This window comes from Pelodiscus sinensis, chromosome 9 (genome assembly GCF_052426305.1).
Source record: "Pelodiscus sinensis isolate ZL-2025 chromosome 9, ASM5242630v1, whole genome shotgun sequence".
NCBI classification, from domain to species: Eukaryota; Metazoa; Chordata; order Testudines; family Trionychidae; genus Pelodiscus; species Pelodiscus sinensis.
In genome coordinates, this window is record NC_143060.1 from 4,130,322 (window position 1) to 4,156,272 (window position 25,951).

The 25,951-nt window shown below is 45.9% G+C and overlaps 1 protein-coding gene and 1 pseudogene across 6 annotated transcripts in view; one reads left to right on the forward strand and one right to left on the reverse strand.

Annotated features, from left to right (window-relative positions):
- Window positions 1-10,247: 10,247 nt before the first annotated feature.
- On the reverse strand, window positions 10,248-19,127 carry LOC102455706 (uncharacterized; annotated as a pseudogene). The gene is made up of 6 exons (XR_012905832.2): window positions 19,054-19,127; window positions 17,713-17,781; window positions 14,149-14,335; window positions 13,910-13,980; window positions 12,595-12,721; window positions 10,248-12,420 (listed from the first exon to the last, which is right to left on the reverse strand). The product of XR_012905832.2 is annotated as an uncharacterized LOC102455706 (transcript).
- Window positions 19,128-19,618: 491 nt separating this feature from the next.
- Window positions 19,619-25,951, forward strand: part of MAST2 (microtubule associated serine/threonine kinase 2) — a 306,028-nt gene continuing 299,695 nt past the window's right edge. For 2 of the 5 annotated variants that reach the window (XM_075935891.2, XM_075935889.2), the window contains exon 1: window positions 19,619-19,951. In XM_075935891.2, the coding sequence (XP_075792006.2) occupies window positions 19,826-19,951 (126 nt within the window). In that variant the 5' untranslated portion in view covers window positions 19,619-19,825. The remainder of the gene's footprint in view (window positions 19,952-25,951) is intronic. The other 3 variants (XM_075935888.2, XM_075935890.2, XM_075935892.2) reach the window with 3 other exon arrangements.

Consider the following 25,951-nt stretch of genomic DNA (forward strand, 5'->3'; position numbering starts at 1 on the left):
AAAAACCACCCCATGCACCTCCCTCACCCAACAAGCAAAGCAAAGCAATAAAATACCAACCAAAACCAAATCAAACCAAAATAAAAGAAAATAAAACAACCCCGCCCCCAAATGCCAAACAACTTGCTGACCTGGCTCAGGGGCAGTCGCCTCTAACACCCTCGCTAATGTGTTTGTGGGGGGGTTGCCAAGGCTGCTGGCTCTTGTGTCCAGCTGGGTGAAGGAGGCATCAAGGCTCGGGGCTGTTGGTGCCTGCTCTCCAGCCCGGGGGGGAGGGGAACACCAAGTAAGCCAGGGTCCATATTAGGGATGTAATAGTATAACCAATTAACCAATAGTATAACCGATTAACCAATTAACCAATAAGCAAAAGCTTATCGGTTAATGCTATAGACTACACACATTCCTCCTCCTCCCCATCCCTTGCCAGTACATTTTTTAGCAGGCTGGCCAGCAGCCCAGCTCAGTCCTGGCTTGCGCTGGGTCCTGGACTTACCCCACTGTGGCTCTCCATTTAAAGTGTATTAGGAGCCAGGCGGACAGGCAGCCCGGCTCAGTTGCGGCTCATACTGGGTCTGGGAGCTTAGACCCCTTCCCCCTGGATAGGGACTCTCCAGGGTCTATAGACTAGTCAACTAACCAATAAGAATTCATGAGGTTGATCAACTACTCAATTAACTGATATTTAAAATCTCTATTCCAGATCCAGCCCACAGACTGTAGGTTCCCCTCCCCTCCCCTGTACTAGGGTGACCAAATGTCCCGATTTCATAGGAACGGTGCCAATATTTCACAAAGACTGTGAATGGCTCGCTAACTACAAAAACAGCTTCTCCTCTCTTGGAATTCACACCTCCAGATCAGCTACTAGAAGTGGGCCTCATCCTCCTTGATTGGATTCATCTCGTCATCTCCAGCCTGATCCTGGCCTGCATATTTATACCTGCCTCTGGAAATTTCCACTACATGCATCTGACGAAGTGGGTCTTTGCCCACGAAAGCTCATGCTCCTACACTTCAGTTAGTCTATAAGGTGCCACAGGACTCCTCGCCGTATTTTCAAACAGCTGCACACAAACCTACCGACTGCACTGAAGCGTTAGTGCCACCGACTTCACAAAGATTGTTTAGCTAGGAAAGGCATGGAGGGTTTGACCTTTGTGCTAAGATTAAAACCACTGTCACTACTTGTTAGTGAACACGGTGAGTTCTAATGATTCTACAGTCTTTTAGTTTTTCCAAGCCTTTACGCAATTACGCTTGAAAAAAACCACAATGTGCATACTACAAGTGACTTCTACATCTAAGACAGCAAACTCCTTAGGCTTTATATTAACTACGCCTCCAACATGCTATAGGCACGAATTCCCATCCCAGCGGCAGTACATGTCTTCTTAGAGCACGAGCAGGCCAATTGTACTGTTGGCCTCACAAAAGGCATTTTTGGTTCAGTGAGCACGGATTGTATTTTTCCAGAAGAACCATAATTAAGATATGTTTACAGGGGCATGAAGTAATCCTTAAAAGGAGCGGAAGTATAGAACATCTTACTAACCACTCCATCTCATATTGGTCCTGGACAGTGCATACCCTGAAGTAAATGGAAATCTTTACAGATTGTTTATGAATGTACAGCGCTGTGCATTATCAAAGCACAGTGTTTAAAAGAAATGTTTAGATTAGTCATGAGGATAAGTGGATTTGAAGAGTACCCTATTTAAGTACAACAGAAGTAGTGTATGCTCTATCTGTGTCTGTTCACATAAAAGATACATATGGGCTCTTAGGGTAGGTCTACACTTGCACCCTATTTCGAAACAGGGATGCAAATGCAGGCATTCAAAATAGTAAATGAAGCTGGGACTGAAATATCCCGCGCTTCATTAGCATAATCGCGTCCGGGTGCTATTTCGAAATCGCGCTGGTTTCGAAATAAAACGCCCTGCGTAACCACGTTATTTCGAGAGAAAGCCCTTCTCTCGAAATAACTGGTAAACCTCACTGGATGTGGAATAACCATTATTTCAAGAGAAGAGTTTTCTCTCAAAATAACGCGGTTTCACAAGGCGTTTTATTTTGAAATAGAACCCGGATGCGATTATGCTAATGAAGCAAGGGATATTTAAATCCCGGCTTCATTTACTATTTCGAATGCCTACATTTGCATCCCTATTTTGAAATAGGGTGCAAGTGTAGACATACCCTTAGAGCAGTGGTTCCCAACCTTTTGAGGTTGCCGGGCGCCAGGGGGCGTGGCCGTTTGCCCGCCAGGCGCCAGGGGGCGGGGACACTAGCACGCCCGGGGGCGGGCCCCCCCCTTGCCGCGCGCCCGGGGACGGCCCCCCCCAGCTGCGTGCCCGGGAGCGGGGCACCCCATAGCCGCGCGCCCGGGGGCAGGGCCCCCTCCAAGGGCCGCGCGCCCGGGGCCAGTGCTCCCCCCCGCCGAGTGCCACGTGCCCGAGGCCGGCGCTCCCCCCCTCCCGCCGAGTGCAGCGCGCCCGGCGCTCCCCCTCTGGCCTAGTGCCGCGCGCCCGGGGTCGGCGCTCCCCCCCGCCGTGTGCCCGCGGCCGGCACCCGCCCCCGCCGAGTGCCGCGCGCCCGGCGCTCCCCCCGCCAAGTGCGCTCCCCCCGCAAGCGCCCGTGCGCCATGTGCCCGGGGCCAGGCCAGCCCCGAGCACCTGGCAGGCGCATTGAAATGCCCCCGCGGGCGCCATGGCGCCTGCGGGCACCGTGTTGGGGACCACGGCCTTAGAGCTTTTCTATAGGGTACACTAATTCACAGTACAGAAATATTAATTCTAGTGCACACTAATGTGTCATGGACTATCTGCCCTGTGCAGACCAAGTTGGTGTGTGCTAACAATTCCATCTAGATTGGCATGATTTTCTGCAAATGCTTTTAATGGAAAAGTTTTTCCGTTAAAAGCATTTGCGGAAAAGAGCGTCTGGATTGGCATGGACGCTTTTCTGCAAAAGCACTTTTTTTTGCATTTTTTTGGCCATTTTCGCCATTGGGGCTTTTTTGCACAAAACAGTTTTTAGCTGTCTACACTGGCCCTCTTGCGCAAAAACATTTCCGGAAAAGGGCTTTTGCCCAAACGGGAACATCAAAGCATTTGTGCAAGAAGCACTGATTTTGGACAGTAGAATGTCAGTGCTTTTGCGCAAAATCAAGCGGCCAGTGTAGACAGCTGGCAAGTTTTTGCGCAAAAGCAGCTGCTTTTGCAGAAAAACTTGCCAGTCTAGACGCAACCTATATGTGTCTTGATGGACTTTACTGTGTTGGCTGAGGTTAAGAATGGCATAGAGATATCAGCAACAGGGACAAGGATCAGTTACTATACCAGGAATCCTGGCCCATCATCGTCTAAGCTGAAGGTTCCCGTTACTTTTTTATTTAAGGTATATTAGGAATAATTAGTTTGTGTATTGTTTTATATTAGGATGGGTGTTACTGGGGATTTCTATTCACGCCAGTTCTAGATTCTGAGTGGGTTATGTTGCTTTTCCAGAAATAAGGTGGGTGAGATATACTATCAACTTCTCACCAGCAGCAGTTGGTCCAATAAAAGACATTACCTCACCCGCCTTCTATTTTTAACATGCTGGGACCAACATGGCTACAACAACACTGCAAAATATTGCTTTTCTGTAAGCTAAGTTATGGCTGAGATATACTATTTTAGATCAGTGACTATCATCTCATTATCAGCTGTGGTACATACAAGGCCCTCATTGCCACGGTATTTCTGCACTTTTCAATCTTTAGCATCCACATCAATGCACTGTAATGTTTCTACTTTGTCACCTTTTTAAAAAGAGCTCAAACACATGTAACTGGAAGGTACAAGTCCCAGAGGAGAAATAAAATTCATGTGATCCAGCAGTTCCTTATTTTCACTCATTTACATGGCTGATCATCTGACTTGAATGATCATGGATCACAAAGTTAATCCAAGTATTCTTCTATCCTGTAAAAATACTTGCTTACTCTACAAAGCTGTTCCTTTTTTGAGTACCAGATTTTATTTTAGTGACTGCAGTAAATGTTTATTGCTTTGTATTCCTGTTAGCATTGCAGTGCTGACAAGTTAATAAGAAGTGAGCTGGATTCTGTTTCTGCTTGTGTATCAACAAAAGTATTATGTATACACTTTCAATCAGTTAATCCAGTGCAACCCTATTTCCTAGGAAGGAGTTCCGCAGAAAGGCATCTAGGGGTCATAGTGGACCACAAGCTGAATATGAGTCAACAGCGTGACACTGTTGCAAAAAAAGCAAACATGATTCTGGGATGCATTCACAGGAGTGTTGTGAGCAAGACACGAGAAGTCATTGTTCCGCTCTATTCCATGCTGATTAAGTCTCAACTGAAGTAGTGTCCATTTCTGGGGGCCAGGAAAGATGCAGGGAAACTGGAGAAGGAAGATCATGTACATAGTATGACTAGAATGTCAAGAGCCAAGCCTTAGTAATATATTTGTCTGGCAGCAGAAACTGCTTTCTGGAAACAGTGAGCCAACAGATCAGCTAGCTAATTTTTGGTTCAGTTATTGCTTTTAGTCTGGTATGAATGGTAAAGTTAATGTATTAGTGAAAATATTTGATTTTTGTCCCCGTACTTTCCATAAGCATAGCAGTATTCTAGCATGTACTATTGAGTTTTCATCATTCTTTTCTGTTTTAATAGTGAAGTTTATGAATCTAATGGCTTCGCCACACTCCAGATTCAGTCAAATGTACTGTAGCAGGATGTCCAAGCATCATAAAAATGCTCAGGTTTATGTCCTTTTCTTTCTGATGTTAAGCACTGGTACATTTTGAAAACATATTAGGCTGGATTCTGTAGTTTCCTAAGGCCATACAAACAACATCTAAATTAGTTGGAGGAGGCAAGTGGAGAATTTTTCCTGGAGGGGAGTTCTCTGCCACTTCTGCACCAGTCATCCCTGGGCCCCAGTGTAAAAGGAAGTGGGATTTGCTGCACATACGGGATGGGGGCAACACAGAAGGGAGAAGAACTTGGCATTGGCACAGCAAAACTGAGTATGCTAATTTGCTCCGGGACCAAGTGACCCTGAATTAAGGAGCCACAACTCACTTCCCCCTCAGCATTCCCTCTAATTTTTTCTATCTGTGCAGAATAAAATTTGTTACGTGCACTGAGGCACGAGCAGATGTGCACCACTAGCATAAACACCTCCTGCTGACTGTGGCACTCTGCTAATCACCCGAGTAGCATTTGAATCTCTCCTCTGCAGCCGGCTACAAGTTCAGCTTACACGAACACTGGCCCCATCTCCACTCTACGGCTGCGTCTAGACTGGCATGATTTTGCGGAAATACTTTTAACAGAAAAGTTTTTCCGTTAAAAGTATTTCCACAAAAGAGCATCTAGATTGGCAAGGATGCTTTTGAGCAAAAAGCACTTTTGCGCAAAAGCATCCATGCCAATCTAGACACGCTTTTGCACAAGAAAGCTCTGTTGGCCATTTTAGCCATTGGGCTTTCTTGCGCAAAAAATTAAGGTGCCTGTCAACACTGGCCCTCTTGTGCAAGTATTCTTGCGCAAGAGGGCTTATCCCTGAGTGGGAGCGTGAAAGCATTTGCGCAAGAAGCACTGATTTTGTAAATTACAAAGTCAGTGCTCTTGTGCAAATTCAAGCGGCTAGTGTAGACAGCTGGCAAGTTTTTGCGTAAAAGCGGCTGCTTCTGCGCAAAATCTTGCCAGTCTAGACACACCCCATATGAATCAGCTTGGATAGAATATCTATTAATATCTCCCCTTTCTGTTTCTTTTTGTTTTTATAGTGTATTCCGTGAGAAATTCAGTTGACAACGTAAGTGCCGCAACCCTGGGTGTCACACAAACTGTGATCTTCCCCCCTCACCTTTATTTATAACTTGTTAGACAACTGTCCACTTACAAACAATACTCTCCAGCTGTGGCTAGACTGGCCACTTTTTCTGGAAAAGCAAGCGCTTTTCTGGAAAAACTTGCCAGCTGTTTACACTGGCCGCTTGAATTTCCGCCAAAGCACTGACGATCTCATGTAAGATTGTCAGTGCTTTTGCGGAAATACTATGCTGCTTCTGTTCGGGCAAAAGTCTTTTTCCGAAAAACTTTTGCGCAAAAGGGCCAGTGTAGACAGCAGAGATTTGTTTTCCACAAAAAAGCCCCGATCGCGAAAATGGCCATCGGGGCTTTTTTGCGGAAAAGTGCGTCTAGATTGGCCCCAGACGCTTTTCCGCAAAAAGTGCTTTTCTGGAAAAGCTTCCTGCCAATCTAGATGCGCTTTTCCGAAAATGCTTTTAACGGAAAACTTTTCCATTAAAAGCATTTCTGGAAAATCATGCCGGTGTAGACGTAGCCTCCTAGTACAGCAGCTCCTAATCAGTGGTTCGTGAACCACTGGCTGCCACAGCTCGAGCTGGCTGAGGTGATGGCAGGAGGAGGAACAAGAGGCACCTTCCCCCCCTCCTCTGTAATGGTGGCCTGGCTGGGGCTCCATGCTCCTCTCCTCACCCATGGGAGCGCAAGACATGCTTGGGGGAGGAAAAGAGGGCGAAAGTGAGCTGCTCCCCCTGCCCATGCAACAGTAACAGCCACACTCTCTAGAGGGGGCAGCCTCACTCTGGGGAGTGCAGGGATGGGGGCAAAGGAGTGTTTGGTGTTGGCATGGGCCGTAGGGCTGGGGGTCAAAGGGCGTTTGACATTGGGGAGCAAGGGGCGGGGGTATATCTAGGAAGTTGGTAACTTTTGTACTTGCATATTCATTATTTGCACAATGAATATGGAAATAAAATGATGCCAGTCCGCCAACAGTTCGTGAATGGGTTTGCCAGTCTGCGGCCTCAAAAAGGATGGGAATCACTGTCCTATTAGCTATATAAGGCAATGTGATGCATTACTGCTAAAAAAATTTCAAGATATAAAATACTTGTAAGCTGTATTCTTCATAATTTGCATTATTTTATGGTTGCTTAGGAGAATCAGATGTTAACAAATTTTTGTTGCCTGGTCTTAAGTCAGCAACACCACTCTTTATAGGTAGTAAATAAATAAACTATAAAAGTTTTCCTAAAAGAAATGAGAGATATTCAACAGCCAGAAGCCTTCAAAGACATCGCGTCTTCCTTTTCTCCCTTTCTTCCTTTGTGGGCGCATTCAGTAGACAGATGTCAATTGACAAGAAAGAATCCCATTGAGTCAAGGGGCGATTTTGTTCAGAAGACTTGGCATCTGAAAGTATCCTACACTACAGGCTGGTTTGCTAAACTCATAACTGACCAGCATCTAAGCTCTAGGCAAGGATCTGTTCATAAATTGGTTGGATATCACACCATCCTAATAAACTAGCTTTAACACAGACAAGTCAAGGCTCTAGGAACGCTCTTTACTTTTGTTTGCTAAAGAGAAGATTCCCAGAAGGGAATTTCTAAAATGACTGTCTACCTTAGTCTTACACAATTATGATTAAAAGGGAGTGCTGTTGTTAATCCAGCATTAACATGGAACAACTTTCAACAAGAATTTAAACATTTTGACAATTTAAAAAACCTCCCACTCATTTACATCAACAAATCATTAAAACCATTTATTCTGCTGTGGAGCATTTCTATAAAAAAAATCCCAGAGAACTTACAACATCTATATCCCCAGGCCAAAAGTCGTACAAACATTTTCAGTAGGGCAAAACTGAGGAAAGAACTATTTTCCAGAGTAATGGAATGCTTCTTGATTTGTGCATGAGCACACACACAATTTTGACTGCTGTATTTAAACTGTTTAAAGGCTTGTATGAATATGACTAGGTCAAATGAGTCAGGAGAGGAGGAGTTAAGGTTATATGGTTCATTTTTTCCCGTGTAGACAGAAGAACCCAATTTTCATTTGTTTCCTGTTTCAATTTGACCGTAGAGAAACACTGGGCAAAAATGTTAAATAGCTGTAACATTTGATTGGCCAACTATTGCTTGCCTCTATAATGTTTTTCCTGCATATTCTTGATTTGCTTATTCTTAGAAAATACTTGGAGTTGCCCATAGAAGAACTGGGCGTCAACATCTACTCATACATGTGAGAGACTAATAAAAGAATAAAACAAGAGCAATTATGTCCTATTGTTATTTGGCAGGAGTTAAAAAACAGGAACCGTATTTTCCGGCGTATAAGACGACTTTTTATGCTAAAAAACATCCCCCAAAAATCGGGGGTCGTCTTATACGCCGGGTATACAGGCAGTCCCCGACTTGCAGGTACGAACGGGGCTTTTCTCGCCCCCGAGGACACACACTGCGGGACCTCGCGGTCCTGCCGCCCGTGTACTCCGGGGCGAGAAAAGCTGCTCTGCGTCTCCCTCGTCTTCAGGCCAGGAAGACGCGGAGCAAAGCCGCGGAGGGGCTCGGGCAGCGGGGCAGCCCAGACGCGCCGCGGCTGTCCCGCTGCCGGCGTCCTCAGAGGCCTTGCTCCCGGTGTCCCAGGTCTGCTGGAGACGGTCCCCAGCAGACCAGAGGCACCGGGAGCAAAGCCGGGGAGGCGGAGGGGTCCCGCGCCCTGAGGCTTTGCGCTGGCAAAGCCTCAGAGGCACGGGACCCAGCCACGGCTGCGGCTTTGCTCCCGGTGCCCCTGGTCTGCTGGGGACCGTCTCCAGCAGACCAGGGACACCGGGAGCAAAGCCGGGGAGGCGGAGGGGCGCTGCCGGTTGGCCTCTTAAGGGGGGGGTAGTCATATTTCTTTTAACTAGAAAATTAGGTGGCCGTCTTATACGCCCAGTCGCCTTATACGCCGGAAAATACGGTAGTACTTTTCCAAGTTCCACCCACCCAAAAAATGATGTCCATACAAGTTACAAAAATAAGAGACTACTCATAGTAGATTGTATACAGAAGATGAAAATATATAATTATGTGTGTGCTACACAGGGCTCTTAGATTATGGCTTTCCTGACATTGAACATGCCAATGGACTTTACTGGATTCCTTAGGCTTGGCTTTCCCTCAGTCACTCTGGACTCCGTTGGGTTCCTCAAATATGGCTCCTTCTCATGGGTGAAAGGAACTTAAATTTCTTATAGGTACTATCCTAGCAGAACCTGGGGCCCTGCCATTTTTTAACAGCTACCGGCTGGCTTTTGCCTCAGCTCAGTGCACCCCCTTACTTTCACCGGTGCTCCTTCTTGAGGTTTTAAGAAGTGGCGTGATCTCCCAAATGCCCACCTACTCCTGCTGCCAGATATAAATGGATTTTGAATTTTTGTTTTCCGTTTCTGTACATGTTTAGAAATCCTTTCCCTCGTTCTGTCACCACGGACTGCAATGACTCACTGCTTCTAGAAACACACTTGCTTTGATTATTGTCTCACGTATAACCATATATCACCTTATCAGCTGTGCCCTGTGTTACCAACAGCTTCCCGTTCATGCTACTCTTTTGTGTCCATATACCATGAGTGGTTAGCCAGGTTCAATCACACAAGTTAGAGCAATTTACATTACTAAGCACATCCGGTGTAAATCCTTGTCTTCCCCGTTATTCTTTGTAGTTACCAGGAATACATTAGCATCGCTATTATTAAATTTCTTGAAAACATTTTCACAGTAACACTCCATGTACACTATAAAAAGAAGTATGTGAAAAAAAAATCACTCCAATTCCTCAGGCATGTTCTTTCATATTTCATCTCATTCCACAAGGGATCAATTCTGATGTTTTCAGCAGTGCTATCTATAGATGTAAATGGATGTATAAATTTCATTGGTAATTGCAACAATTTCATAATTGTTGATCAAAAGAGCCCCTTAATATTCCCCTTCGTCATATCACACAAAACAAAAGCATGATGTGAATTCCACCATTAAACACTACAGACCATACTCTTGCACGTCATAGTAGCAAGATACATACACAGTCTTCCCATGTGGCATGTTGTAAAAACCTCACTTCTCAGAAAGTCAACAGTGAGGGTAAAATTCCACTGTCCTTTGCATGTACCCAACTCACTGAAAATCCTCAGTACCAGAAATTGGATCATTGCTAGCTTCACAGCTATGTTCCAAATCTGATATGTAATACCCCATGTAGTGCCCCAGATCCCAATGTGCAAGAGAAAACATCTTATCACAAGAACCCAATGACCTGGTGTGTTATAAGGAGCCAATAATACATATATCGTATTGCAGGAATCCAGTCAATGCATTTCTATCTTTTTGTTCCAATGCCAATTAATTTCCAGTGTAGCAAACCATGAAATATACATCATACTTTATTTCCAAATTTCATTACAGGGTTACTATTTCTCATTCCACATATGTGTTGTTTCACACTGTATGAAACCAAGTGAATGAACATGTTTTGCTCATGTTGGGTAGGAACACTTTGTAGCCTTTACCTTTGTCAACTTAATTTGTGCGGCTCTGCCTGACAGAATGACAGTAGAAACTACTGACGAGACTGCGTGTAACCTGCTGACAACCAAGTTATTAAGGCACATAAAGAACATACCACAGGTTATACAGATAGATGTGCAAGGGATCCTTACTATTTCAGCTACAATATGTAAGATTGATGACCATCCTTTTTCCTTTTACATGACTCTTTGTGCTCTCTCTTACAAACTGTGCAAAACTGACTAACCTGTGTACATACTTGTGTTTGTGTTTAAATCATGGTTCCATCTGAACTGTTCTGCAAAACTAATATGGTCTTCAACAGACCAAGGACTGTATGTCAGATATGCACCAAGCACATTTCAGTACACGTGCGGCAACGTTACATACACTGAACTTCCGAAATTTCAGGTTTGTATTGATATGTAAAGGCTGTTGGAATGTAAATGTGTTGCCAAGTAGTCTAGTGATTGTTTACCTATTGGTACAACTGAGGCTTTCATGTGCCATCACAGTAAGTAGCCAACCTTTCGGCCTGCTTTCTCGGTAATACAGCCCAATATCCAACAGCACAGGATGACAAAAAGGCAACAAATTAAGTAATATTTCATGAATCAATACAGTTACCATACAGCGTGTACTGGAATTTCTCCATACCTCATCAGTCATCCATTTCCTTGGTTTCAGACAATAAAATGAAGAGCCATCCAAGTTGTTTTCCTCACTTTGGCCTCAGGTCTGTGTCTGTTTGGGGATAACTGCAATTTACACTAATAAAAAAAGGGAACACATATTACACGCACGGTGCTACAGCTGGCTTTCCTCTGTTTTACTACTGTGAATGATGCTACTTCTTACATGAAAACTTTTACCATACTTAAGAAAGAAATGGACCTATGTTTAAAAATGTTTCTTATGAAAGGGGTGGTAACCAGTTACCTTTCCAAATCCAGTCTGTGTCTTCCCCTACCACGATGCCATCAACACTGTCATCACCAGGGCTCGACAAACTATACAATCTACTCGCCCATGGTGAGTAGATTTCAGCCGCGTGCCCTGTTCATTTGCAGCATGCGCATGCACAATGTGGCTCTTTTTGCCGCCGTTTGTGAAACCCTGGTCATCACCACTTGTATCACTGCTGGAAATATCTTGCACTACACTCTCCTGTTGTTCCATTGCTAGGACCTCCTTAGTTGTTACTGTTTTGTCATAAGACTTGTAGATACATCGTCATCCAGTTTTCCAATATCTTCTGAGAGTGGTTTTGGTTCAGTGTCACCAACAGCAATTTCTGTTTCAATGGATTTCTTTGATATAGTTTCAGAAGCTGCTGCGGGAGGCTCTTTAAATGGTTTTAGATGAGAGATGCTATACGTGGTTGCTAAAGGTTTCCTGGAGAAACTTTCCAATTTTACTCTTTTACCCTCCACAGTGTTAATTTTGTATGGTCCCTGATGGGTTTTATTTGGCAGTCTTCCTTGCATCCAGGAGGAGAACACAGTCCCCCACACTATGTGTTACTTCCCCATATTTAGACAGTGTTTCTTTAGGTATACTGTTTTTGTTGTTTTTCCTTGTGCTGTCTCAATATTACCAAGAGCCAATGCAACATCAGCATCCATCTAGCTTCCATATTTCTGCTGTACTCTTTGCAGAACTCTTCACCGAGTTCATTTATAGCTGGTACCTTGGTAAATAAATGTAGGAGAGCTTGTATTTTTAAAATGAAGACTCACAGAATACCAGATGTGTATGAAAGCGATGTGCATACACCTACTGTGTACTCATGTGGGACTTCATTGGGATTGGTCCTGCCTTGGGCAGAGGGCTGGACTTGATGGCCTTCTAAGGTCTCTTCCAGTTCTATGATTCTATGATTCATCTGGAAACATTGAGTCATCATTATACATTAGTCCAAAGGGTGTACATTTTGTTGTTGAATGCATGGTAGTCCACACAGAAAATAAAATGCTGTCAAGGAATTCATCCCAATTATTCTGCTCATCATTAACCGTGTTCTTTAATGCTCTGTAAAACATGAGAACAGATTCGTTTGTGAAAAATGAGCACACATGCAGTCTTGACCAAGACCAATCATACACAATTAATAATGTGTAATACATAATCAGAAACTTTCAACATAAACTGATTATCAAGAATTTCAAGTGAGTTGCATTTTCTTGCATGGTGCATTGTACTTGCCTTCATTGCTGTAATACACCTCGTCGCTTTTGCTGTAATACTGCCACACATGCCCTTACCTCTGGATGGATTTATTACGGGCTGCTGAAACAATGTTCTATTCCTCATTATTGGCAAACAGGTAGAACTGAAACAAAAGAAGTTGCACCGTAAGCTTACATACAAGATTTTTCCTAAAGAATATTCCTTCATCCACATGCTAGTACTTTTAAGTCTAATAGGCTACAAAAATATCCTGTCTTTTCATATTTGCATCTGAAACATTTTGCTACAGGGTTTTGGGAAGATATGAAGACACGCAATAGAATGTTACAGCAACTGTGATGGGGTGACCAAGAGCAGTTTTTCACAAAAGGTATGCTGACTGTCCTCAAATAGTTGAAACAGCAATGTGTCTTCCACCAAAAATTACTAAAGCATTGAAACCCATGTACTCTGTCACCTATTTGTTACCTAACACTGAGGTTGAAAACATAGTAAAAGTAACCTCATAAAATAAGCAGTCATCATCTTATTATTGAATTCAGGACTGAGATCTATCAGTATCCACCATGGGCATCCACAGCGCACAATCATTTTCTACATGATGCATGCCACCTCATATGCTGCCTGATTTCAAAATGGATAGGCTTCCACCCATCTTGAAAAGATAATCTATGGCTGTCATTTTATACTGATATCCAGCCTTTGTTATTGGTAATGGGACTATCAAATCCATTCCCAACAGCTCCCAGACACGAGTGACCTATACATGAGCATACCAGTTAAAATCTTGTACTACGTTTCTGTTATTAAATGCTCTAAAACCAGTCATATGTCTTCAGCAGAGTACAGAATGTAATATGGTTATAACTGCTTCACCAACTGAACGTAATGCCCGCTGCTAAAAACAGGAGACAAATGAAATGAAGAAATAAAGACAACATTACATAAATAAGAACAAACAAGCAAGCAAAGGAACAAGAGAGGAACAGGAATGGATTATGAAAGACAGTACGAGGAGGAAGCAGAATAAGTATGCCATGCCAGAGCACAGAGCAGTAGAGGTCATTGCTGCACTATACTGTGCTAATTGCATGCATTGTAATCATTGCAAAATCAAGGACTCATTGTATAGCATTAAGGCAATTGCCTGAGGATAAGATATTACCCTTGGTTCACTCTATCAAAGATTTCTTACTGTCTTGTATGAACACGATTACAAGTCTCAACGATAGGGCGTACGTACACACTGCCAATAGTACTACTGAAGTGACAGGTGAAAGGATGAGATTTCAGAGAAAAGGAAGCACGTTTCTGATTCAAAAAAAGTCACCTTTATGCTTTTCGAGGTGGTATCCAGATTTAATTCTGTTCCCATTTTCTGGCAATCCGGACACCGTGCAACTGAGTGGGGATGGAATAATATGGTGAAATTAACATTTGGTTTTGGTAACAGAATTGCCAGCGTCTAGAGTTCACATGTGCACAGCAAAAATGTCTTTTAACCATTTCAAATTTGTCTTTAAATTGTAACTAGCATTCCTCAGGGCTCCGTTTCATTCATTAACATACCCAATCGACAATGTCGTTTGTCACCCCGGCCAACAGAATCTTGATGTTGGTGAAGTTCTCGTTTTGATTCTTCCTAGATGTCCACCATATGGACGGTTATGAAACAAATGAAAGAGCTGTAGGGCTTCTTTCCTGGTCTTCAGGACGACAACCTTTCTTCCTTTGGCAGAATGGAATGATTGCCCCTCTGTTAACCAGAGAAGACAGAGAACAGAGGCCAATTAAGGCTTCTGGGGGTCCTGTGTCAGATCAAGTTTTAGGACCCTGCCCAACCATTTCCAGGGGAGGGTACTGCTGACTCACGATACACAGCCCCACCCCTTCCTTGGGACTGTGACTGGGACCCTGTGTTGCAGCCATGGGTCTGTCCCAGTGAGTGAGCTCCTCCAGTAACAGAGCTGCATCAGTGGCCTGGTTGCTGGGCATTAGGGGGCCAGGAGCGGGGGGTTGGGGTTTCTTCTGCATCACCCACTGCTTCTGCTGGAGAAAGAGTTGGGCATGGGGGCTTCCCTGCCACCCCACGGCTTCTGTCAGGGCTTGGGTGGAGGAAGGGAGGATTATCATAATGAAACAGTGTTGCACTGAAGCTACAAGCTGTTGTGTGTGAATGCATTGAGTAATTATAAGGTATATGCATATATCAGCAATATTGATGCACAGTACGGGTTGTAATGCTTGGAGTACAAGGGTTGAATTTCAGTGCATGGCTAGAACTAGATTTTTTTTTTTTAAACAGAAATTTGGGACCCCTTTTGTGACTATTGCTGCTTCTGCTAACTGGATACACTGCCAAACCTACCTGAGACACGTACAAGCTCATGGAAGTTTTTTTTGAGTAATACTGATACTCCATTCCTCATGCCACTGTCAAGTATGTTTGTTGCACCAATCACAAAGACCACAAAGGGGAACTTTCGAATGATTCAAATAAAATGGTGTTTTATAATTTCAAACCCATGGGAGGTGAGGGTTAGCACTCCACATAATACCAGTGTACTGACATCAGGACCATCAGTCAGAGGCTGGACATTCCATTACAGTGTCTCATTATAACATTAAGAACAGAATGCCTTGCCTTCCAAAGAAAGCTTGGCAGCAAAGCGACGCAGATTCAGTCTGACTGATTTACTCATTCCTTGAGGAGAGACGTCACTCCGTAGAGATGCCAAAACATTTGCACTTGTTTCCTCAAAAGGTTTACCTGAGTTTTGTTCACAGAGTTCAGTGCACACAGGAAGTATCAATCCTTATTCGAGTAAAAGGTCAGCTGGGAGGTGTATGGTGCACATTGCAGGCACGTAAGCAAGGAAAGGCTAAATCGGTGGTTCTCAAAGTGCAGTCCAGGTGGTCCGTGACTCGATCTCAGCCCCGCCCCCATCTCTCCCACGCAACAGGGAGCCTGTGCTGCTGCTCCAGCCTCCTGCTCGGACAGCGTGCAGGCTGTGTGTGTGAAAAAAGCCCCGACCTTCCCCGCCATATCTGGCTCGTGGAGAGAGGCAGAGCAAGTGGCTCCATGTGCTGATGCTCCCGCCACCGCGCTGGGGGAACGGCAGCACATGGGTCTGGCGGGGAAGGTCAGCACTTTTTTCACTGTCCCCCACCCCACACATGCCCTTCGAGTGGGAAGATGGAGCTGGTGCATTTCAAAGCCATGGAGCCCGGCGTCAGTGGGGAACTCCCCATTTCAGCAGAATATGGGATCAGCTGGGGAGTCCCCAACTGACCCGGGCTCCACGGTGCTGCCCCTTTGAAACCACTTGTCCAGAAGGGTTTAGGCGTGCCTTCCTCTGCCTTTTCATTGCTTTGGCTTTGCTTCAAACAGGGGGCTGGGGTATTCACCATGAATATCACACCTCAGCTCCCCAAGTATGTAACTATGCCCTGGTTCCCCAAGAACACAGAGCTGGTAGGTAATGAGGTGGGGGGCAGCCTCTCTGCTGGGCTCCTCTTGCCTGCCAGAGCTCGTAGCAACCCTGCTGGCTGCTGGCTCTCCTACCCCGCAAGCCCCTGCCCCCCACCTGTTTATTCATACACTTAGCCAGGATGGCTGTAAGTACCTGGCTACATGAAATGTGTAGGAAGTTAAGAACATAAAAATGGCCACACTGGGTCAGACCAAAGGTCCATCTAGCACAGTGTCCCGTCGGCCAACAGTGGCCAATACCAGATGCTCCAGAGGTAGGGAGAGAACACAACAGGGAATCCTCACGTGATCCCGCCCCTGTCACCCATCTCCAGACAAACAGAGGGTAGGGACACCATTCCTACCCATCCTGGCTAATAGCCATTGATGGACCTAACCTCCATGAATCTATCCAGCTCTTTTTTGAACCTTGTTGAAATCCTCATCTTCACGACATCCTCTGGTAAGGAGTTCCACAGGTAGACTGCGCACTGCGTGAAGAAACACTTCCTTTTTTTTGTTTTAAACCTGCTGCCTATTCATTTCATTTGGTGACCCCTATTTCTAATATTGTGGGAATAAGTAAATAACTTTTCCTTATTCGCTTTTTCCATACCACTCATGATTTTATAGACCTCTATCATATCCCCCCTTAGTCTCCCCTTTTCTACGCTGAAAAGTCCCAGTCTTTTTAATTTTTCCTCATAGGGAGAAACCCCTAATCATTTTTGTTGCCTTTTTCTGAACCTTTTCCAATGCCAAGATATCTTTTTTGAGATGAGGCAACCACATCTGTAGGCAGTATTCAAGATGTGGGCGTACCATGGTTTTATATAGAGGCAATAAGATATTCTCTGTCTTATTCTCTATCCCTTTTTAAATGATCCTTAACATTCTATTTGCTTTTTTGACTGCCGCTGCACACCAAATGGATGTTTTTAGAGAACTATTCACAATGACTCCAACATTTCTTTCTTGAGTAGCTGTAGCTAAATTAGTCCCCATCACATTGTATGTGTAGTTTGGATTATGTTTTACAACGTGCATTACTTTACATTTATCAGCATTAAATTTCATTTGCTATTTTGTTGCCCTATCCTTTAGTTTGGTGAGACCTTTTTGAAGCTCTTCACAGTCTGCTTTGGTCTTAACTATCTTGAGCAGTTTGGTATCATCGGCAAATGTTGCCACCTCACTGATTACCCCTTTCTCCAGATCATTTATCTAAACAAAGTACAACCCTGCACTACAGTTTAGCACAAGGAAGTGAAGAGTTTCCTTCTGCTCCAGTTGACTGTTCTCCATCCCTGAGCCTTTCATCCTCCTTAACAGCACAGGGGCTGTCTGACCGGAGGTGGGACAGTTCTACAGTGTCCCGGAAAGCCTCATTTGTGAACCTCTTGGCCTCCCTTAGCTCCTCCAATTCAGCCATCCTGGCTTTCACAGCCCGTATGCAGTCTCAGAGGGCCAGGAGCTCCTTGCATCAAATGCACACATACACCACCTGTCCACAGGAGAAGTAATCATACATGCTACATTGCGTGCAATAAACAGGAGAGCCCCCACTCTGCTGCTGGGCTTCTACCTGCATTCTCTCCTACAGATAATTAGATCATTGATAGGGTTTTTATTTAAATCACACACTACAGACAGCCACTTACCCCAAGGGTCCCATAATTGCTCCTCTTTCACCTGGAGAACTCCCTCACGAAACTCTCTGTTAGCTGTCCCTGTTTGCAAAGCGGAAACTGAAGTTGTAGTATGGTACAGTATTTTTGGCCATTGCAGGTTAGGTGCCTTAGTAAACAATGAGTATCCTCTCCTGACCCTATAGCCCCTAGCATTGGAGTGGAGAATCTTATTTGGGTCAGGAGCCACACACAAGTGAGAAGAAAAAACAAACAAAACCCCACATCACAACCCCCCCCCCACACAACCCCTCACTGACCCCTTAGTCCCACTTTGACGAGAAAAACCCTCACAGATGTGGCCCCCTCTTCAGAAGCAGAAAAAGGCGGGGAGGGAGACACTCATTTCACTTCACTCATGCTCCACACATGGGAGGGGGCCAAGGCTCAGGGCTTCCCACCAGGCCCACATTAACTCTTCTGGGAGCTGAGATTTTGTGGGACTCCCCTAAGGTCTGGGGTGGGGCCAACAATAAGGAGATCAATGTGTGAGAGGAGGCTGCCGGGGAGCAGGCTATGGCGGGGGTGTGGAGTCTAGGCAGAATGAACGGAACTGGAGCAGGCTGGTGGTGCAGGGGCTGGGAGTGTAGGAGAGGGGTGGGAGCTGGGGTACAGGAGTGGCTGGGGTGGTGAGGGAGGGGCCTAAGGGTACATGTTGTGGGCAGGAAGGGGCAGGGGACTGGGACAACTACCTAGCACAACTAAGGAGGTAGTACAGGTGGCTCCACGTGGCCCTCCGCTTGCAGGCATCTGCCCCCCCCCCCACGCTCCCATTGGCCGCAATTCCAGGCCAGTGGGAATGACTGGGGTGTAGCCTGCAAGTGAACATGGTGATAGTGGGGTAGAGCTTCCCTGCACTGCTGTTCACAGAATCACATCCTCCCTCGGCCAGACATCACCCATCGGCTGGATACAACCTATAGCTGACCTGGATCAAGCCCATGAAGCTCAGAGGTGCTCTTCCCCCCTGCACAGTGGGCAAACCGGTGGTGCTGGTGCTCCAGCCACAATGGGGGCAGCAAGTTTCGGCTCTCTCCCCCCGCCCCATGGCTAGCATTGGCTCAGCCACCTGCAAGGAGGAGCCTTAAACATCACAGCCCACGGGCCCTTGGTTCTCCATTACTGCCTTAGAAGGACCTCACACAATTCAGCAGCTTCAGTATTTTGGACACCAGTAAAGGACTTTTTACTAGGATTGTTCTTATAATTACTTTTCAGGGTGGGTGTAGGTGGGGATTCAGTAGCATCTGGAGCAGGGATTTCCCCATCAGGCAATGCTTCCCTACTTTTTGATCCCCAAAATGTGGCTCTTACCTTGGACTTTCTATTCTCCATTCTACATACTAGCGGACGGAAGCATATGAGGCTAGGGGAGCTTTCAGAGAGGTAGGGCTCTCAAGCGATTAAAGAATTTAATCACAATTAATTGCATGCACCTCCCCTTTGATGCCTCCCCTCCCTGCATGGAGCCCAGGATCAGCTAGAGTCCCCATTTGAGCCCGGGCTCCATGCAGCGCTGCCCCTTTGAAGCGCCGTGGTGGCGCAACAAGGAGCCCAGGAGAGTCAGTCGGCTGGAAAACCCCGCATAGGGGCTGGCTGTGTCCCTGCAACCAGACCCCAGCTCGTGCCCCCCACACCCGCACATGACCTGACCCAGCTCCCTGCCCATCCCCCCGCCGCGCCTTGCCCCCCCTTTGCACCTTTTTCACACTTGCCCAGAGCCGGGAGCAGCGTTCGAACCCACGTGCGAGCAGAGGCCGGGCAGCCGCCACAGCAGCTCTTACTGAGCATGCTCCGTTCCAGCGCGCATGCTCAGTGCACCCCAGGGAGCGCCCGCGGAGCGGCCGTTGCTGCTGACGCTACGCCGGCCTCTCGCGAGAGCAGGGGAAGGGGCGGGGTTCGCCGCTGCTTGCCGCCCCCCGCGCGCGCTCGTTGGGCGCCGCGGCCGGTCTGACAGGAGGGAGGCAGCCGCCGCCGCCGCCTCGGTCCCTCCGCCGCGCGCGCGGGGAGGCGTCGCCGGCTCACCCCGGCCATGGCGGGCTGCGCGCCCCGGGGCCCCCCGCGCCGCCGCTGAGGAGCCGCCGCCATGAAGAAGGGCCGCCCCCGGGGGGAGAAGACGGCGCCCCCGCCGCCCCTCCGGAGAGCGGCCCCCGCGCCGGGCGGCCGCAGCGAGCCGGACCCCCGGGCCCCGCGCGGGGAGGTGAAGAGCAAGGTAACGGGGGCCCCGCGCGCACCCGGGTTGCGGGCCGGGCAGTGGCGCGAGGCCCCCGGGTCAGTGACCGGATGAGGCGAAGGGGCCGTTGGCGGGGGGTTGGGAAGCTGGAACTGGCGGGGGGGGGGGCTCGGACGGGACCATGGGACCTTGCGGGACAGGGGGCGACGGGGCTGGGCGGTGGAGCCGGGGGGGGGGGGGGGAGTTGCAGGGGCAGATGGTGCAGCGCTGTGGGCGTAGCCGCGGGTTAACCCCCCCCCCCCCCCGTGTGCCTGAAATTCATCGTGGCCGGCAAAGGCGCTGAGCAGCCAGAGCATGCACGGGAGAGACGAATGGATCAGAGCCGCGTCCTTGGTCCGCCGCGCCTGGCGTGTGCCAGGGCCCATGAAGGCGAAGCATCAACGATGGTTCTTCCCCGGAAGCCCCCACTGCACCTTGTATGAGTGAGGGGGGAGAGGGGGAGAATGTGGCCCGATCCAGTGTTGTGCAACAGGCTGATGAGTAGCGCTTATACTGTAACTGTAGCTTGCTGAAGGATCTTGCCCTGGCTTCATACTCAAGCCTCTATGGTGTGTCGATAGAACTGGTTTCTACTTTCTTGGTCCTTTATAGAAATAATTTGTGTTCTGCCCCGAAATTTGACTTTCTGTTTTATAGTTGTCTGAAGCAGGGATGTTAAAATACATGTAATAAAGTAAATGCGTAAGGGCTGAAAATTTCAGCGGTGACATGACGACATGCGGGGAGAGTGAGTCAGCTCTGATCTAGAGGCAGAAAGAGGGGGGGAATGCGTGTAGATGACAAGAGTAACCGATAAGGCTAGGTTTATTGGTTAATTGTATAGTCAACAACACGTTCCCATCCCTTGTTTGAACTAGGGATGTTAAAAACCATGTGTTTGTGTAAACATGTAACTGCTGAAATTTTTAGTGGTTACACATTTACCTGCAGGGGGGGCAGGCGAGCACCAGCTCCTGTGTTCCCCGAACTCCACTGCCTCTGATTGAGAGGCAACAGTACAGTGGGCAGGCAGCTTCGTGGGAGCTGGCTTGCAAGTGAGCATCCTGTGTGTATCTGCTCCTGCCTGCCCTGCCACTCTCCACACTGCTACCTCTCTATCGGAGGCAGTAGTGTGGAGGGGGGAAGGGAGATGGCACCCCAGGAGTCAGTGCTCTTGCCTCCTCCTCCCCCCATGACCCAGCTGCATCTGTGGGGGAGCAGGTGGCTCCCCAGGAGTTGAGATGCATGAGGAGCTGGTTTAGAAGCTGGCTCCCCATTGGCACCAGCTCCCCCCCCCCCCGCCTTTCTGCCTGAGATACAGAGACCGAAAGGGGTGGTGGTGCATGTAACAGTCAGGATTAACCAACAAGATTGGTTTTATCAGTTAATCCTGTAAAAGAGACACTCTTAAATCCCTAGTTGGAATAGTGTTAAACATAATTTAACAATACCTATTTATTTTAATATTCTCTCCCAATTTTTCCCAGACCATGACAAGTGAGATTTTACATGTAGGAAAGACTGCTGAACTTTTTTATTAACATTGATATATTTGTGGGGTACCAAAATGTACAGTAAGTTTGCAGACTGCCATGGTGCAGTAATGCATCTTTTTACTTGGTCATTTTGAGAATCATATTAAAAATAGAGCTTTCTGGGTTTTGTTTCGTGTCAGCTGAGTAAATCTTTTTCTCAATTTTTCTTTGGAGGTTATTGTTTTCTGTATAGATCGTAGGCATTCTTAAATGATTAAATAACAGCTACAACTGATGAGAAAGGACAAGTTAATGTCTATAACACTTTGAACATGAGTACTGATACAGCATAATGGCACTGAGAATAATTTTTTTTAGTTGGTCACTTTTTGGCAAATATAGGTTGAACCTCTCTTGTTTAGAACACTCTGCTGATCTGTGGTCCAACATGATTTTAGTTAGCCAGATGTCCACTTGGAATAGGTGTGGCCAAGTTTCCTACAATCCCATAAAATTTTACTGCCACCAGTCCTGGCTCTCAGTGTTCTGTGCTGTTACTTAGCTGACATTTACCCCTAAATGTCTTCTAAAAGTCTAGTAAGCAGTGAAAGTGTTGGTAGTGTTTGTAGTGCTGCTAGACAATATTGATCTCCTGTGGTTTGGTAAATTCTCTGATTTGACATTGTCACCCTCAGGACCTGAACATACTTGAGAAATACAACCTGTATTTCTAAATCTTTGTAACTAGCATTTTGACTAATTTCACTAGTATAGATTATAAAAATCTATCTTCTGTTACATGCAACCAATAAAGACAAAAGCTATCACTGCTTGTCCTTTTAAGGTTGTTTTGTTGAAACTGAGAACAGGTTTTTGTTGTTTGTGAAATAAGATGTTGGAAATATCTTATTAGTTTAATGTAGATAATTTTTTGTTTTGAAATATGTCTGGAACAGGAAACCCTATTTACACAGCTTTATAGAAAATAAGCTTAGTTAGACTATTAGTCTACCGGAGGACTTACATTTGGTAGACTGATAAGAAACAAGAGTTGAGGACCGGTCTCTAAACTCTGTGGATATATGTGTTGGTGAGAAGCTCAGAACCTACTGACCTGCTGGGAAGTGAGAAATTGCTGGAATTCTTATTGGTATGCTGCCCTGGTTCTGTAAAGGGGGGTATTTGCCTTGGCGTTTGGCCAAAGGGTTTCTGATAAAATTTAAGTCGGGCTTGTCTGCCCTTGCTTAGGCTAATTGCTTTCCAAAGTAGCAACAGTAACCTCTCATCTGAAGAAGTGGGCTATGCCCACAAAAGCTCATGATACCATTTGCATGTTTTGTTAGTCTTTAAAGTGCTACCAAACTATTTAGGTTTTTTTTTTTTAAGTTTATTCTGTAAAGATTAACTTGGCTACCTCCTGAAGCTCCATACTTTGATCAGTTTCAGAGTTTGGCTTATAAGGAAAAATTAACCAGAGGATTGTTGATTTCATACTGCGGCTTCTTGGAAGATTTATGAGCTGCACTAGCGCTATCTGTGATCTTAGCCATTTATGCTTATTTGGAAGGCTATCTTTGCAACAACAAGGAATAGAAACCTTTTCCTGAAATCTTAAATTCTTCATGAGATTGATGGGGTAGGTCCTATTGCTCATCTCTAACAAGTAGGTGAATGGATTTTTTTGAACTCCATATTAATGAATGGACATGAGAAGGTGCTGAAAGGTCACTCACTATTAATGCCACCTTGGTGGCTGGATACTAGGGCTTTAAGGGAGTAATAGCTGACAAGTCGACTACCCGATAAGACTAGGCTTATCAGGTAGGCGAGGCGACTACTCACATTCAGAGGCAGCAAGGCAGGGAAAACAGGAGCTGGTGCTGTGCAGAGCCGGTTTTAAAGCCAGTTGCACCCTTACCCACCAGGATCCTACTACATTTTTAAATGCAGAGCCACAGCAGGGTTTGGTCCTGGAGTTGGAGTGAGCTGGGACTGAGTCAGCTGTCTATTGACTACTCGATTATTAAAGTAACCTCATTTTAACATCCCTACTGGATACTCTGTGTGCTCTTGTGTGTGATTGTTAGCTTGAGCGTAGAAGAGGAGGAAGTTATAGTACTGTCAAACAGTGCCATTTATACAGATATGTGTTAAAATGATTTGGAACCAAATTGTGCACTAGCCAACCCATTTAACTGTGTGATCTTATTATTGTTACACTTGTGCTCCCTTTTCTTCTATCTTATGTTACATGTTGTGTCTTGCCTTACATTAGATTGTAATATCTTTAGGGCATATGTTTCTTGATGTACTGGTGGCGCATGTGGCACAGTGGAGCCCAAATTCTAATTTTAGGCCTTGGGATGTTACTGTAACACAGATAATAGGCCTCTTTTCACGAGCATGTAGTGCCCCGACCTCTAGAATGGGGGACATTGAATATGCATGTCATAAGCTTGCAAAGGCTTAAACATGTATATCCAGGTAGAAACGGTTATTCTGATGAAACTTCTAAAGATAAAAATCAATTTCTGCTCTATGGTGCACTGAAGAAGCAGCATACAGAAGAGAAGATACTCACATGATTCTCATTCCTTTTGACTTTGTAATTCTGAGTTTTTGAAGATTTAATATTCAAGTACAAATGTCTTGATCTGAAAATTTAAAATCGTACGTTCTATAACATTGTAGATGTTCTTTAGGGGAGGACAAATTTTATTTCCAGTTTTCACGAGACTTTGCCCTTATATAACACATATAATCATGTCACACTGCTGGTTGGAAAAATAAGAATTTATCAAAACTAGGGATGTAAGCAACTAGTTGACTACCTGATAAGCAAATGCTTATCGGGTAGTTGAGTAGGAACTCAACTAGTTGCTTCCCCCCTTGTTGCCTCTAACAGAGAGAGGCAGCAAGGTGGAGAGAAGAAGTCGGTGCTGGGGGGATCTAGCTTAAAAGCCGGTTCCCCCCCAAACCATCTCCGCTGGCAGGCAGAGGGCTGCAGGGAAATGGCACGAGTGGGATTGAAACAGTCCTGCTCTCGCCAGTCCTGACTGCTGCTCCTCTCCCTTTGAAATGTACAAGAGCCGCCTGTGGCTCTCGTACATTTCAAAGGAAGAGGCACAGAGGGGAAACTGTGCCAGAGGGGACGGCTTTGATCTCTGCTGCTGTGAGTTCCTGCTGCCTTTCTCCCTTTGAAATGTACAGGAGCCATGGGTGACTTCTGTACATTTGAAAGGGAAAGGTGCAGCGGGATAGAAGGCACCCCCTTTATCGACTAATCAAGTAGTTGATGGAAATTCCATGAACTACAGTACTTGATTAGGTGAGTAATCGAAATTTAACATCTCTAATCAAAGCAGTCAAGTTAGGGCCCTATCCTTACAATCTAGCTCAGGGGTGAGCAAAAAGGTCTCTGCGGGCCAGATTCGGCCTGCCAAGTGGGTTGATCCGGCCCATGGAGGCCCTGCTGTTCTCCTTCCCCCAGGCCAATTAGGGTCTGGGGGCGGAGGAAGCGTATGAAGTTTCCTCCGCCCTGCCAGGAACACGTAGCACTTTGAAGTGCAATATTTGTAATGGATTATGATTTGAATGCTCCGTGTGTTCTTCACATTACACAAAACAGGAATATATTCCTACTCGGGGAAACTAGTCTGTTAACTGTATTTGAAATGCATTATTTGTAGTTCTATATTAAATGCAAGAAAAGTATGCTAAAAGAACATTAAGGTTTCAAAGTCAAGCACTCAAATTAGGGAATGCCAGAATTAAGATTGCACATGTCTTCTGTCCACAGGAGAAGCTCAGTTTCTGGACCAGGACTTGGCATGGTGTACAGCAGCCCAGAGCTGCTATTGCAAAGAAAATTCTACTCAGGCCTAGGCTAGAGCATGCTCAGTGTGGATGGAATCTTTGGGAAATGTAGCTACTAAGAAGTTGTGAACTTGCAAAGCATGTGCACACTGCAACTTTTCAAAGGTTTTTAACTTGGCCAAACTTTTTTTTTTAAATGGAGAAGATAAAAAGACTCATCCCTGATGCAAAGGCCACACCCATGCCAAGTCCCTGCTGGTCCAAAGCACGAGGAAGTGAGAATTTATCGGAGAAAAGATTGCTAGAATTTTTTATTATTGGCAAAATGATACATTTCTCCCTAGCTTCATTCTTGGACACACCAAACTCTTTTGTCAGCTCATGATAGACACCCAGCATGGAAAATTTCAGCTCACATGGCTAACGTTCGGCAAATAAGACAATGTTTTCAATTGCTTATAGATGGGAAGCATCAGGCAATTGTAGTAGCCAGCACTAACAGCCCCACTTAGAGTAATAAAATGATAGGACTGAAGGAACCTCGAGAGGTCATCAGGCACTCATGGCAGGACTACATACTATCAAGATCATCCCTGACAGGAGTTGGACTAACCTACTCTTAAAAATCTCCTTTGGCTGAGATTCCACAGACTCCCTAGGCAATTAATTCCAGTGCTTAACCACTATGACAGTTAGGAAGCTTTTTCTC